The sequence below is a fragment of the Mandrillus leucophaeus genome, unplaced genomic scaffold, assembly GCF_000951045.1.
Source record: "Mandrillus leucophaeus isolate KB7577 unplaced genomic scaffold, Mleu.le_1.0 Scaffold396, whole genome shotgun sequence".
NCBI classification, from domain to species: domain Eukaryota; kingdom Metazoa; phylum Chordata; class Mammalia; order Primates; family Cercopithecidae; genus Mandrillus; species Mandrillus leucophaeus.
In genome coordinates, this window is record NW_012104209.1 from 1,449,661 (window position 1) to 1,463,946 (window position 14,286).

Here is a 14,286-nt window from a genome sequence, read left to right on the forward strand (position 1 = left end):
ACACACACACACACACACACACAGAGTAGTACCCTCTTATCCATGGGGGATACATTCCAAGACCCCCCATGGATGCCTGAAACTTCAGATAGTACCAAACTCCATATATACTATGTTTTTTCCTGTACATACACACCTATAATAAAGTTTAATTTATAAATCAAGCACAGTAAGAGATTAACAACAATAATAGAATAATTTTTAAAATATATGATAATAAAAATGATGTGACTGTGGTCTCTCTCTATCTGTCTCTAAAAATATCATATTGTATTGTACTCACTGATTTTCAGACCATGGTTGACCTTAAGTAACTGAAACTGTGGAAAGTGAAACCTCAGATAAGGGAGGACTACTGTATATACTATTCTTATCACACTGTATATTTCTCTACTAGGCTATGAGTTCCTTGGTGACAAAAACCAGTGATGCTTATATACACTGGACCTTCCATAGGATCTAATATAGACCAAGTGACAGTGGCAGCATCTTCAAGAGGTGGCATGGAGTGAGGGGAGGAGATAGCAATTAGCTTGTCTTCACCTCCTCCCTCATAATCTCTATTAACCATCCCCCTGCACCCCAAATGAACACACATCCTACATGAAACCAGGGTATTAGTCCGTTCTCACACTGCTAATAAAGACATAACTGAGATGGGTAATTTATACAGGAAAGAGGTTTAATTGACTCACAATTCAGCATGGCTGGGGAGGCCTCAGGAAACTTACAGTCAGAGCAGAAGGGGAAGCAAACATGTTCTTCTTCACATGGTGGCAGGAAGGGGAAGTGCTGAGCAAAAGGGAGAAAAGTCCCTTTAAAACCATCAGATCTCATGAGAAATCACTCAGTATGGGAACTACAATTCAAGATGAGATTTTGGTGGGGACACAGCCAAATGATATCAACCAGTATGCATGCCAGGCCAATGTGGGATTAAGCAAAGCCCCTAGCACCTCCTTCCTAGCAGGGTGCTTAACGATCCCCTCCTATATATCACTCAAATTCAGTAAATGTCTGTCAAAACACTTTTGGGGGAGCGGCAATGGGAGGAACAAGAAAGAACTTGAATGACCATCATTTTTTAAAATGAGGTCCATTGAGGTATAATTTACATGCAGCAAAAGTTTCCTTTTTCCTATATAAAGTTTGATGAGTTTTGACAAATGCATAGTTATGTAACCACCACCATCATCATGATAGAGAACATTTTCATCATCTCAAAATAATTCCCTTTGAACTACCATAATTTTAAATGAACTCTTTAGAAGAACCACAGAAACTTATCAATGTTGTAGATTACATAACATATACTTGCATCTTGGACAATGTAACATATCTCTCCAAAATGAGTAGTTTGTTTTCCCTTGGTTATCATGCCATCATTTAGTTGTATTGCATTTTCTTTTTGGAAACCTCAAGGCATTTAGCAAACAGGATTTCATGTTTATTCTCGAAAACTCTGGCCCAACTGTAAAGATTTATAGTCTAATTCAATGAAACCCATGCATTTATTTCCCAATTTAACCTGATGTTTCTCTTCTTACCAGAGACTGCCATGTAAATACTTTAACGATGTTAGGTGTGTTATATATAATGAGGTAATAATCAGTTTCAAATTAGCATTGTGCCTTTCACTTATTTATCAATTATATTCCCTTGTGATAACTATGAAAAGGCTCCACATCCTGAGGACACTTGTCACAGTTAGATTTATTAATGGAATGAAATAGCAAATAATGAATGAGTGAATGACTGAATGAGTAGCTGCCTCCATTTTATGGATGAGGCAGTGTCCAAAGGCACAGTGAGGTCAGGTGATGGCAGAAAGCCACACACCAATGTTGGTAGTTTTCTGCCAGGTCAGATGCCAAGTTTATTTTCTTTGTTTTCTTGCTTTAGCTATAAACTAATTTTTAAAATCATTCACATAAAATATCAATATTAAAGAGTAAAAATGGAAAAATAAGCCACATACAATTAAATGGCTTTTTTAAAAGGAGCTCAATGTGCAAAGGATAACATGAGTTAGGATTTTTTGGGAAATTCTTCACCTAATAGGAAGAATGGTTTACTCTTTTATTTATCAAACCTTCCTCATCATTAAATGGATTCAGTAATACTTTTTGGTAATAACTCGTGTGTGTGTGTGTGTGTGTGTGTGTGTAATAAAATACTTTGTATATGTTCATTGTGTTCTTTTTTTAACAAGCTTTTTAGTGAAAAAGACACAATTACCTTCACCATTGCCCACTATCTAATGACAAGTAGGGAAGGGGAGGCTAGAAGAGCTTCTACATAGTCAGAGATCTTCCATTGTCATACCTACGCTTGTACTTTATTTCATTTTCTTCCACGTTTGGACAGGTCGAGATTAAATGTGATTACATTTCCGTTGAGAGGTTTTATTCAGAAACAGGATTCAAAAGAATGTCAATGAGCATAAAATAAAACCGGTGTGCAATTTATATGAAACTCGGATTTAAATGTTCCTAACAGAAAAGAAGAAAGAAAAGAAGCTATTTAAAGTAGCCCTCCCAAGGGGAGTCAACTGCTCTTCAGCGCATCCTGAGCTAGCTGTGCCTTCTCTCCATCCGCTGCTCAGATATTCATGAATCGTTGCTTCTTCCAGCCTCGCTTTCTCTCTCCCTCTGCCTTTCTGGCGCGGCTCTCCCTCCCTCCCTCTGGTTTCTGCTCTTTCTTACTCCTTCTCTCAGCTGCTTAACTACAGCTCCCACTGGAACTTGCACAATCAAAAACAACTCTCCTCTCTCAAGCAGCCTCCAGGAGCGCATCACCTGGAGAAGAGCGACTCGCTCCCCGCGCCGGCCGCCGAGGAGCAGCCAGGTAGCTGGGGGCGGGGAGGGGTACCTTTCTCCCGCTCGGTAGGAGCCACAGCATCTCCCCGGAGATTGGCCATATCCCATCGTCCGGCCCCCAGGGTGCTGCAGCGGTGATGCATATGTTTCGGAGCAATGATGGAAGGAGAAAAGCCGCTGCCGGTGGCAACTGAAAGTGGGGAGAGGTTGCTGCAGTAGCTGGTGCTGCAGAATGAGCGAGTGAAGAACTGAGCCCTGCTAGATTCTCCATCCCGCTCAGTCTTCATTAACTGTCTCCAGGAGGTAAACCGGGGAAACAGATATGCACTAACCAGGCGGGTGCCACCCTGGATCTATAACTGTGAATTCCCCACGGTGGAAAATGGTAAACAAAGACATGAATGGATTCCCAGTCAAGAAATGCTCAGCCTTCCAATTTTTTAAGAAGCGGGTAAGGACAGGTTTTGCTTATTTCTTTTGTTTTCTGTGCTTCCCTTAAATGCTTTTGAATGTTTGCCTGAAGTAAGCCTAAGGTTTTGTTGCTAAACCCTTAATGTAAGCCGTGCTTCTGACAGCAGTGGTAAAGCTGAGAACTATACCTGCCTTGATTCGAATTTGTTGGAGGAGGGGCAGGGGGCTATGAAGAGTTGCTATTGGGAGGAGGGGGTTGGGCTGAGATGCCTTAAAAAGGGTTTGAGCTGGGAATGGGGATTTTTCTCTCTCAAGCCACAGCAAAGATTACAAGGCAGTTGCAAAGAGAATTGGCCTGAGTACAGTTATGGCTAGTAATTTAGTCAGGGGCTAATTTAGCAGCTTCCTCTGTCTTATCTTTGAAGGGTTCAACTTTTCCACACCTTTCATCCACTGAGTCTCAAGTGATGCATTATCATCTTCAGTCGTCAGAAGCAGCAGCTTCTGCCTTCCCAAATCCATTCAGCCAATAATTTGCTATGTCTCTATCTATGGTATAAATAGCAAAGGACTAGAATGACCTTTTACGAAATGATGGAATCCAGCATTTAAAATTGTCTATTTTAAGTTGCCTCAATTTTTGCTTTTGCTTGGAATAACTGCCTTTTTTTTTATTTTTTATTTTTTTAAGGAGAGAGCAGTGGGAGGTCTGTATTTGAGCGATAATTCAGGGTTATGTTGCTGTATGCATTTATTTCTTAAACTCCTTATTCTTCAACTCAAAGTATGAAAAATAAAAATGTTGCATTGGTTGTAGGTGAGAAAAAAATGATTTTTTGCATGTACGTTTCACAATAAACTCAGTTCACTGGGATGGCCACACTGGTGGTCTGTGTAAATCTGCAAATTTATACACAAGTGGGAGGTAAGAAATGAATGATTGTTAAAGGAATGATGACTGACACTCTTAAGGACAGTGTTTCCTAAGCAACATAAGAAAAGGAACATCCTCCAGCCCCCAGTTGCCCCATCCTATATAATACCCTAGGGCAATTCCTCCAAAATGGTTCTCTCCATTCATTTGTCCTTCCCTTCATTCAGGTCCTTTCCTGAAATACAGTTCTTCAGTTAACTCATCCGCCTAACACAGTGAATTTCAGGGTGGGCTGGACTACCTCGCTGCACCAAATGGGCAAGCTGGGAAGGCAAGGCTAGAAATGTAGGCAATGTGTCAGGCCCAGCTAGAGGGCCAGTGAAGACTCCCAAGCACCTTTGACTGAGTTCTCATCAGTAAAGCAAAATCTTTCTCAAAGTCTGTGGGCCAAAGCATATACATTAAAACCAAAATGAAACCAACCTGTCCTGGCCCTTGCTCTTGGAGCGGGAGTACCATGTGAAATCTCTCACTAGTGGAGCGGCAAGCTGAATGAAAGCAAGTCAGTGCAACTTCACAGAGCTCCACAAGGCTTCTTCGTGTTTCCCTGTAGCCAAAATATTTCTTTCCAAGGGAAGGGCCCTTTAAGAAAATTAATTTTCTTTCTTTCTTTCTTTCTTTCTTTTTAGAGATGGGGTCTTGCTATATTGCCCAGGGTGGTCTTGACCTCTTGGGCTTAAGTAATCCTCTTGCCTCAGCCTCCCAAATTGTTGGGATTACAGATGTCCGCCACCAGCCCCAGCCCTAATTTGCAATAATAAACAAATGTTTCGCTAATTTTAAAAATGCCATAGCCCATTATCCAGTACTTAAATTCTACTGCCTTTTAATTATGGCATTTATTTCATGGTATTAGGGATATTCTAAAACTCCTCAGTCAGATGTTCTTAAGCAATGTGGACTTAAGTTACATACATTTTAAATTGTCTTTTATTTTCTTTGTTATCAAAATGTACTAATAGAAATACTAATTTACCATTTGGTTTTGTTTTGCTTAAAAGTAAATCTACCAATAGACTTCAGTTGGTGACTCTGCAGACCTTGAATTTTGCAAAGAACCACCCAGAGTACTGATGTCTTATCTGAGTACATGCAGAAAGAAGTTTCTACCAAGATAACTGGCAGGCAGCTTCATCTACCTTCTAACCTGGGTCTATCAGTTGCTGGAGACGGTATCAGACATCTCTTCTGCCCCTGCACTCTCTTTACTCCTCAAGGACAGTTAACTAAGTAGAAGGTGACCTTGTATCAAGTCATTGAATGCCCCAGGGATAAATTCTTTGATTCTTGCCTAGTTTGGTTTATTCCACAAATTCTGCATTCTAAATGTTTATTTCAGTTTGTACCATGACTTTGCTTTTGGTTTGCTTTTTTTGTTTGTTTGTTTTTAACTAAACAATATGTAAATAAATCTATAAAACATTAAAACAATAATAAGGTATGTCCCACCTCCTCTCCAATCTTTCTCCCTTCCCTAGATGTAGTAACTATTACCATACTGATGTTTATACTTTCCAGACTTTTACTTCACATACACATTCATATACTATAATGCCTTTGTTTTCAGTTAAGAATAATTCATTTTCTTATATTCTATTGTTGAAGTTCCACACATTTCTGCATATTTTATTTTTAACCTAGCTAGACAGTCTTACAAAGTGAACCTTTGTCCACAGCCCACATTAAACTATGAATAGATTTTGGAAAAAAAAAAAAATCCATAGGGTCTATTAGGGCTCATTAAAAAGAATGAATTTTGATTGCAGGAGGCTTAAACAGTGCTTCCTATGCTTCTGAGACATTCCAGAGGGAGCATAAGAAGCTAAAAGAGAATATAGGTTATCTGCCTTGGTCTGGCAGTCACTATTAGAGCTGACTATGTTCTAGGTAGGAGTGCTTTACATGGATTAGCTCATTTAATCTTCACGGTAACACTGTAAAGTAAGAAACATTAAATGTGCAAAGTGTGACTTAGAGAGATTAAACCACTAGCCCAAGGTCACATAACTAAAAAGTAGCAGAACTAAAATTTAAACCTTGTTTGACTCAAAGCTTGTATTCGTAATCCAGACTTTTTGATTTCACACCACTCTCCCTTTCTTTTCTTTTGTTTCCACAACAGACTCTTCTATGCCCCTCCCCACTTCCCCAACCAAGTGAAATCTTTATGCCACTACCAAAAACCTATCAAGGCGGCCAAGCCTCTTCCAGCTCCTTTCTAGTCCTTAATACTGACAGTAATGAGAGGCAGCCCTGGGGAACCCAGATTCTAGGAACATAATCTGAAGAAAGACGGTCCGGATGCTAGTTCTACAAAATCCTTTGGATTTATGCTTTTCACCCTCATATTTTAAAAGCTCAACTAAATCAGCTTAATTTCATTTAGCAGAGAATTTCTAAACTAAACTAGATAAGAGTTCTACTTTCATTACATGTTTATGATAAATTAGCATTAGATGTGTATATATTATATTTTACTCTTAAGAGTCTCCAAAAATTCATTTAAGATGAATGGAAAAATGTCCTTATCAGTTTTATTCTCCCAATCCAAGAGCTTTAAAAGTTATCAATCCAGCTAAAAGTAATCCATTTTCATGGATTTAAAGATTTGTTCTGTTCGTGGCTCAGATTCTTACATAATGATTTAGAAAACACAAACAAATGACATTGTCTCCAACTCGATAATCCTTTTTGGAAACACACAAGGTATGTGAGAAAGACTTCCATAGCCATGACTACATTACCTTTTGTAAAATTCGAAAGTCTATCTAACACTGCAGAATTTTTGATGTGGAATGAACCTCAGAAATTCTCCCTCTGACTTCCCTCTTTCAAAGATGAGGAAACTGAGTACCTGTGGTAAATCACCTGTCAAATTAGAATGAGGTTAAGCCAGGACTCATGTTTTGGGTTTCCACTTCCAGATCTCGTGTGCTTTCCTCTTCATTAAGTCATGAACATCAAACTAGTCAAGTCTTTCATGCCTCATTCATTCATTTTTCAACAAATAGAGTAGGAACAAAATGACCACTTTTTATCTTCATGGAACTAACCGCCTAGTGACTACCAACTTTGACAAGATCCTTCCGTTTTGACTCTGCATTTTTGTTGTTGTATTTTTGTTCGTTTGTTTGGTTGGTTGTTTGCAGAGACAAGGTCTCACTATCTTGCCCTGGCTGGTCTCGAATTCCCAAAGTGTTGGAATTTCAGGCGTGAGCCACCCACCGTACCCAGCCTTGACTCCATATTTTACGATTATATGCATTTGAACAATTCCTTGCGTTGTTCCTTAATAACAGTAGCTTTTCTAATAACTATCACTTAAATGGCATTAATATTGCTGGACATGGTTCTAAGAGCTTTAAGTACATTACACATTTAAATCATCATACACAGGCCGGGCGCATTGGCTCACGCCTGTAATGCCAGAACTTTGGGAGGCTTAGGCAGGCAGATCACTTAAAGTTAGGAGTTTGAGACCAACCTGGCCAACATGGTGAAACCCTGTCTCTACTAAAAATACAAAAACTAGCTGCATGTGATGGCAGTTGCCTATAATCCCAGCTACTCAGGAGGCTGAGGCAGGAGAATCTCTTGAACCTGGGAGGCAGAAGTTGCAGTGAGCTGAGATCTCGCCACGGCACTCCAGCCAGGACAACAGAGTGAGATTCCATCTCAAGGAAAAAAATAATCGTATATAAAAATACCTGAGATAGGTACTTTTATTATTGTGATTTCATAGACGAAGAAATTGAGGTACACAGAAGTTGAGGAGCTTGCCCCAAGTCACATAGCTAGTTAGTGACAGGATCAGGGTTTAGATCCCAGCACCAGGCTCCAGAGTCTGTGTCCTTAATCTCTATACATCCTGAATGCCTGTCAACATTAAATAATCCAGGGTGAAGTTCAGAGAAGTGAAGTGATATGATTTCTCTGGCTTCTTCCTTTCTCTAATAACTACGGGAACAAAGGAAAGGTTTTTAGCCTAGTTACAATGTTTACTCTAGCAGAGCTGAGAAATTAAATTAAGCTCCTCTGAAGTGCTTATTCTTCACAACTGTTTCATAGACAGCATCTCTTTACATTTGATTTCCTTTTACTGTTCTCTTATGCCTGCTTAAAGTATCCAAACTGGAATAACAAAGGCCCTTTTCTTATGGGAAACTTTCGCTAGTCTTCTCAGAGGGATAACATTATTGAGCAGCACTGTTCAAAGCACCTTACTCAGGTAACTCTCAAAATCCTTCATTATGCCCATTTTATAGCCAGGGAAACTGAGGGTCAGAGGTTAACTAATTTGTTAAAGATCATAGAGCTAGGAAGAGGTATAGCCAGAATTCAAATTCAGGTAGTTCGTTTACCATCACCAGTCTTTACATTTGCGTCACTGGAGTGCACTGCGATGATGCCAATACTGCTGCAGAACTGGCTCTCCCGAATTGGAAACTACTTGTGAGGACAACCCAAAGAGGTATTTAGTTGTTGTTGTTGTTGTTATGGCCTTAGCTATGCAGAGGTAGATTTTCCAAGCCACTGCTGAGAGCGGTAGGAATGCTTTCTAACGAATCTGAAGTCTGCTTTAGATTTTTTCAAGATGTATTTGATCATACTTCCCAGAACATGGCAGAGACTCCAGTGGTTCCTACTGTGCTTTCTTCAGAATAGCTAAAATCTAAGCTGCTCAAGTCCCTCCTGAGCCTGCGCCCACAACACAGCACACGGCCCCAGTGACACTGCACTGTCACATTAGTACTGCTTATTCCTCTGTAGCTGCCACAGGGGAGGAAGGTGGTTTGTTTGTTTTGTTTTTGTTTTTGTTTTTGTTTCAGAAAGAGACTCACTCTATCACCAGGCTGGAGTGCAGTGGCACTATCTCAGTTCACTGCAACCTCTGGCTCCTAGGTTCAAGCAATTATCCTGCCTCAGCCTCCCGAGTAGCAGGGATTACAGGTGTGCACCACCATGCCCAGCTAATTTTTTTTTTTTTTTTTTTGGTGGCGACACGGTTTCACCATGTTGGCCAGGCTGGTCTCGAACTCCTGACCACAGGTGATCCACCCGCCTTGTCCTCCCAAAGTGCTGGGATTACAAATATGAGCCACCGCACCCAGCTGGAAGGTCTTTAAGGGCGGAAAACGGGTTACCTTGTTCACTATATCCCCCACTTGTCAAAACATATATGTTGAATAAAAGAATGCATAAAATAAAAGAATGAATCCTTCTATTGACTTGCCCTTAAGTCACTGCCCTCTTCTCCTTCCTCCTCCTCCTTCCTTTAAACAGGCTTCAGTGGCTTAGAAATCTAATGCATTTTATTTCTCTCTATGTTTAGATATGGATTAGATATAAATTAAGACTGAAATGTAACCTAAATCAGGCTCAAAGACAAGCTGTCACTACCCCTTCACAGCTGGCAGGTACTTAGGGAAGCTTGACCTCAGCTTGTTTGCTGACCCAATGCCCATACCACACCTTCTCTTCTATGATACTTTTCTTGTCAGACCAAACAAGACAGATGTAGCAGTGATTCACTAATCTCCTTTTATTTTGCATTAATATGAATTACTAACTTCAGTACTATATAGTAGGCCGGGCGCAGTGGCTCACGCCTTTAATCCCAGCACTTTGGGAGGCCGAGGCAGGCAGATCACCTGAGGTCAGGAGTTTGAGACCAGCCTGGCCAACATGGTGAAATCCTGTCTCTACTAAAAATACAAAAATTAACTGGGAGTGGTGGCGGGCACCTGTAATCCCAGCTTCTCAGGAGGCCTAGGCAGGAGAGTCGCTTGAACCCTGGAGGCGGAGGTTGCAGTGAGCCAAGATCACGCCATTGCACTTCAGGCTGGATGACACAGTAGGACACCATCTCAAAAAAAAGAAATAATAAATAAATAAATAAATAATACTATATAGTATCTGCATTATGTATCCTCCCAACTGGAATCCTAAAAATGTCTTCCAATTATTATTTATCCTCACTTTCAACGAAGTCTTAGGAGTCACGGAGTGTGAGTAAGACTGATGCCTTTGGCACTTTGACCACTAAGTCTTAGAGAGTTTGGATGAGGGAGTTCAGCAGACTGGGTTTGGCAGTGCTGGGGAATTAGTCTCGGTACTGCAGAATGTGGATGATGAGCCATTTTCGTTAAATAGATATTTTGCCTCCCCAGCAGCTCTCAAGAAAATCCTGAGATAGGCTCTTAGCTACAGTGCTTGGGAGGGATTTTGAATGGAAAGTGTAGCTGAGTTCCTTGAAATTCTGCACCATATTTTAAAGGGCTGGTGCTGAAATACTGGTGCCATATGCAACACTGGAGTAAGAGATATTCTGAGCTCACCCATATTTTATGATCTGTAAGTGCTTAACAAGGTAAAGCAAAACCAAAATGAGGGGGCGGGAGTGAGGAACGTGGCGGGTGGAGCCATCAAAATGCATGTTGGAGATTTCCAAATATAAAAGCATAAAGGCAGGAACGGTAATGGGAATTGGATCAATAGAAAAGTTTAATTAGTAATTTAGGTCAAGCTAAAGATAGTTCCTTAGAGCAAATATTGTAGAAGCATATTTTTAAAGTGTGATTTTTTTTTTTACATACTAGTTAATTTTTTTTTTAGAAATAAGTCCAAAAAAAAAAAAAAAAAAGGTAAATATCAACTTTCCTAACATTGGCAGAGACGACGCCTGACTTACGAGTGGGATGCTTTTCCTGCCTGCTAAGGAAAGCTAGGGTTCCTGGCTTGTCAGCTTGTTTGAGCGTGAAATCATTGGCTCCTCACCAAGCTGGGGATGAAGATTTTTACCCATTCTATGAGGCTCAAGAAAGTTCAGCTCCTAGGGTAAACAGAGTCTTCAAAGAGCTTTAACTGAAGGGATATGCAGTGTCTCTGTAGAGATCCACATCCTCTCTAATGGGAAAGCAGGTGGTTCTGGACCTCACCCTCAGTGCCTCCTCCTGGCTCACAAATGAGGACAGCAGCAGTGACCTACCCTGGTCCTTGGTCTAAGAGCAGGCTTACCCAGCAAGTGGCCAGGTTTCTCTGGCAAACTGCACAGTGATGCTGGCAAATTTATAAAAGATCATGTGTGGAAAGTGGAGAAGGAGGTGGAGGAGGAGGAGGACAGGAAAAGCAGGCAGTAAGGCAAGTTCGGTGCTGCGTTGGCATCCTCCTGCAGCTGCCATGGCATGTGGAGAAAGGATTATTATTATAGTTTATTTACTCTCACGTCTATTTTTTTGCAGCATTCTGAAATGACATTGTAAGTATTTACAACAAAGGGAAATGAAAATCAAAGATGTAACTGGAGCAGTAGAGGAATCTTCTATTTGGTAGTTCGAGGTGCCAAAATATTACTCTAATTGCTTTCTAGAGCCTGCTGTGACATTTTTCTGAGAAGAATTCACTTAGCTACTTCTGTAACATTAGGGTAACCTTGGCCTCTTTTTCCCTCCTAGGTCAGGGCATTCACCCAAAATGCCATTTGCTTTGGGAAATGACTGGTCATGTGGTTCTTCCACTTTCTCTCTCTCTCTCTCTCTCTCTCTCTCTCTCTCTCTCTCTCTGTTGTCTCTGGAGGGTAAGCTACAGCAAGGCCAAAGAGAAAAGCATGAAGTACAATATTCCTAGGGTTGCCGGGCACGGTGGCAAACGCCTGTAATCCTAGTACTTTGGAAGGCTGAGTGAGTGGATCACCTGAGGTCGAGAGTTTGAGACCAGCCTTGCCAACATGGCGAAATCTCATCTCTACTAAAAATACAAAAATTAGCAGGGTGTGGTGGCATGCACCTGTAATCCCAGCTACTCAGGAGGCTGAGGCAGAAGAAATCACTTGAACCCGGGGGGGCGGAGGTTGCAGTGAGCCAAGAGGGCACCACTTCACTCCAGCCTGGGTGACAGAGAAAGGCTCAGTCTCAAAACAAACAAAAAAAAAAAAAAAAAAAAAGGAAAAGAAAAGAAACCTTCCTAGGCTTGTGCCCATAGAAAACAAAGGATTCTCGTTCTAACCCAGTGGTTTAAGGAACATCTTGCTGTCTCCGAGTTTGTTATCGTAACATCAGCCAGTTTGAAAGGCCTTGGTAGCTCAAAGATTCTAGTCTCTAGAAATAGCAAGGTGAAAAAAAAAAAAGTCCCCCAAATTGTTAAAACACATTTAGACTCAAGTCCCTGTAGGACCAAAATTAAAATATGCCAGGGAGGGGAAAAAATGAAAGTTAATAGTTTGAGAATTAAAAATAAAACAGAATATGTATTTATAACGTTTATTGCTCAGAAATATGATCTTTCCCATAGAATGATGTTTCTGAAAGCAGCTGAATTTTCTTTGAACTCTGAATCTTTCTGGGCCAGTATTTATTTAGGTTGTACTGTTAAAAAACATTACAGGAAAAAAAATCGATGAGTACATGGCTTCCAGTGTGGTTTAAAAGATTGGGGTAAGGCTGTGGAGGGGTAGTATAAAAATAAAGACATTTAAAAAGAATCCTGTTCACAGCCTCATATAGCTTCTTTGAAACCTAGAATATACACGTGCTGGGTGCAGACCTTGTCTGTCTTGTTCACAGCTCTATCTGTGTGCCTGGTGCATGGTAGAAACTCAATAATATATGCTTGATGAATCAATAAAAACAATGTAATCAAAGGGCTTGGGGAAGAGGTACCACGTGTAATTGTGATATCAGTACTTGGTTGAATAGAGAGGGCATTGATGAAGAGAAGAAGTAAGAATTTAAAGAAAATATTGGAGTGATTTTAACTGCTTCCAGGTATCCATGGGTTCCACATCTGTGGATTCAACCAACTGCAGGTCAAATATGTGGGGGAAAAAAAAAAGATGGTTTCGTCTGTACTGAACACATACATACCTTTTTTCTTGTCATTATTCCCTAAGCAATACAGCATAACAACTATTTACATAGCGTTTACATTGTATTTGCTATTATAAGCAATCTAGAGATCATTTTAAATGTTAGGGAGGGTATGCACTGGCAATATGCAAATGCCATGCCATTTTATATCAGGGGCTTGAGCATCTATGGATTTTGGGATCTGCAGGGGTCCTGGAATCAATCCCCCGCAGAGACTGAGGGACAATTGTAGTAACAATCTGTAAATGAATTTCTCCAATGAACATCAATATAATTGCTTTCTCCTTCAACCACTTGCCTTCAAAGATTAAATGTTACGTAGAAACAACCAGGACTTGGCACTCATTGCATAAAGGGCCTTAGTTATCAGCTTTGGCAAAACAGTCATATCTAATTTATTTGTCTATTAGTCAGCTTTTACGTAAAAGGGCCCACACCTTCTCTACGTTGTCGCTAATAAGTTGGTGAAGCCATTGCTAATTATTATTCATCTGGTTCAAAGCAAACACATTAAATCAAGCAATTGAGATTAACCCTTCAGAACTTATCTCTATCAGATGCAATTTCAGAATGTATAAATTTTTTTCATCTAGTACCTTGGCAGTTACGTCTTGCATTATACATTTCATTATTTTATAAAAATCAGAGAAACGTAAATTTCTAATGTGTCTTCATTTCTAAAGTTAACATCCTTTGAAATAACAGATTCAGAATTTATTTCAAAATTAGTGTTGAAATTCCCCCCCTTTTATTTTTTTGTATTCTCATCATCAACAGCCAACATGAATTGAGCACTTTGATGTGTCAGGTTTTAAGGTGGGAAAAAGAAACTAAGAAATCACAAGCTTCCAGGTCGAGCTCAGTGGCTAACATCTGTAATCCCAGCACTTTGGGAGGCCGAGGTGAGCGCATTGATTGAGTCCAAAAGTTTGAGACCAGCTGGGGAACATGGCAAAACTCCATCTCTACAAAAAATTTAAATATTAGCCAGGTGTGGTGGTGAGTGCCTGTAGTCCCAGCTACTCAGGAGGCTGAGGTGCCAGGATCACTTGAACCCAGAAGGTGGAGGTTGCAGTGAGCCATGATGGCACCACTGTACTCCAGCCTGGGAGACAGAGTGAGACCCTGTCTCAAAAGGAATAAAGAAATAACAAGTTTCCTTCACTCCCCCACTCCCTTCCCCAGAAACCTGGATTGTGTCCCTCCATGACATACTCATGATAGCTCCCTGTGTGGTTTTTTTTTTTTTTTTTTTTTT

The 14,286-nt window shown here is 40.4% G+C and overlaps 1 protein-coding gene across 2 annotated transcripts in view; it reads left to right on the plus strand.

Moving 5' to 3' along the window:
* The first annotated feature begins 2,409 nt into the window (after positions 1-2,409).
* SGK1 (serum/glucocorticoid regulated kinase 1) overlaps positions 2,410-14,286 on the plus strand; it is a 187,090-nt gene continuing 175,213 nt past the window's right edge. Inside the window, exons 1-2 of one of the 2 annotated variants that reach the window (XM_011991461.1) lie at positions 2,410-2,847; positions 3,120-3,270. In XM_011991461.1, the coding sequence (XP_011846851.1) occupies positions 3,202-3,270 (69 nt within the window). In that variant the 5' untranslated portion in view covers positions 2,410-2,847; positions 3,120-3,201. Of the gene's footprint in view, positions 3,271-14,286 lie in introns of both variants that reach the window. The other variant, XM_011991459.1, reaches the window with a different exon arrangement.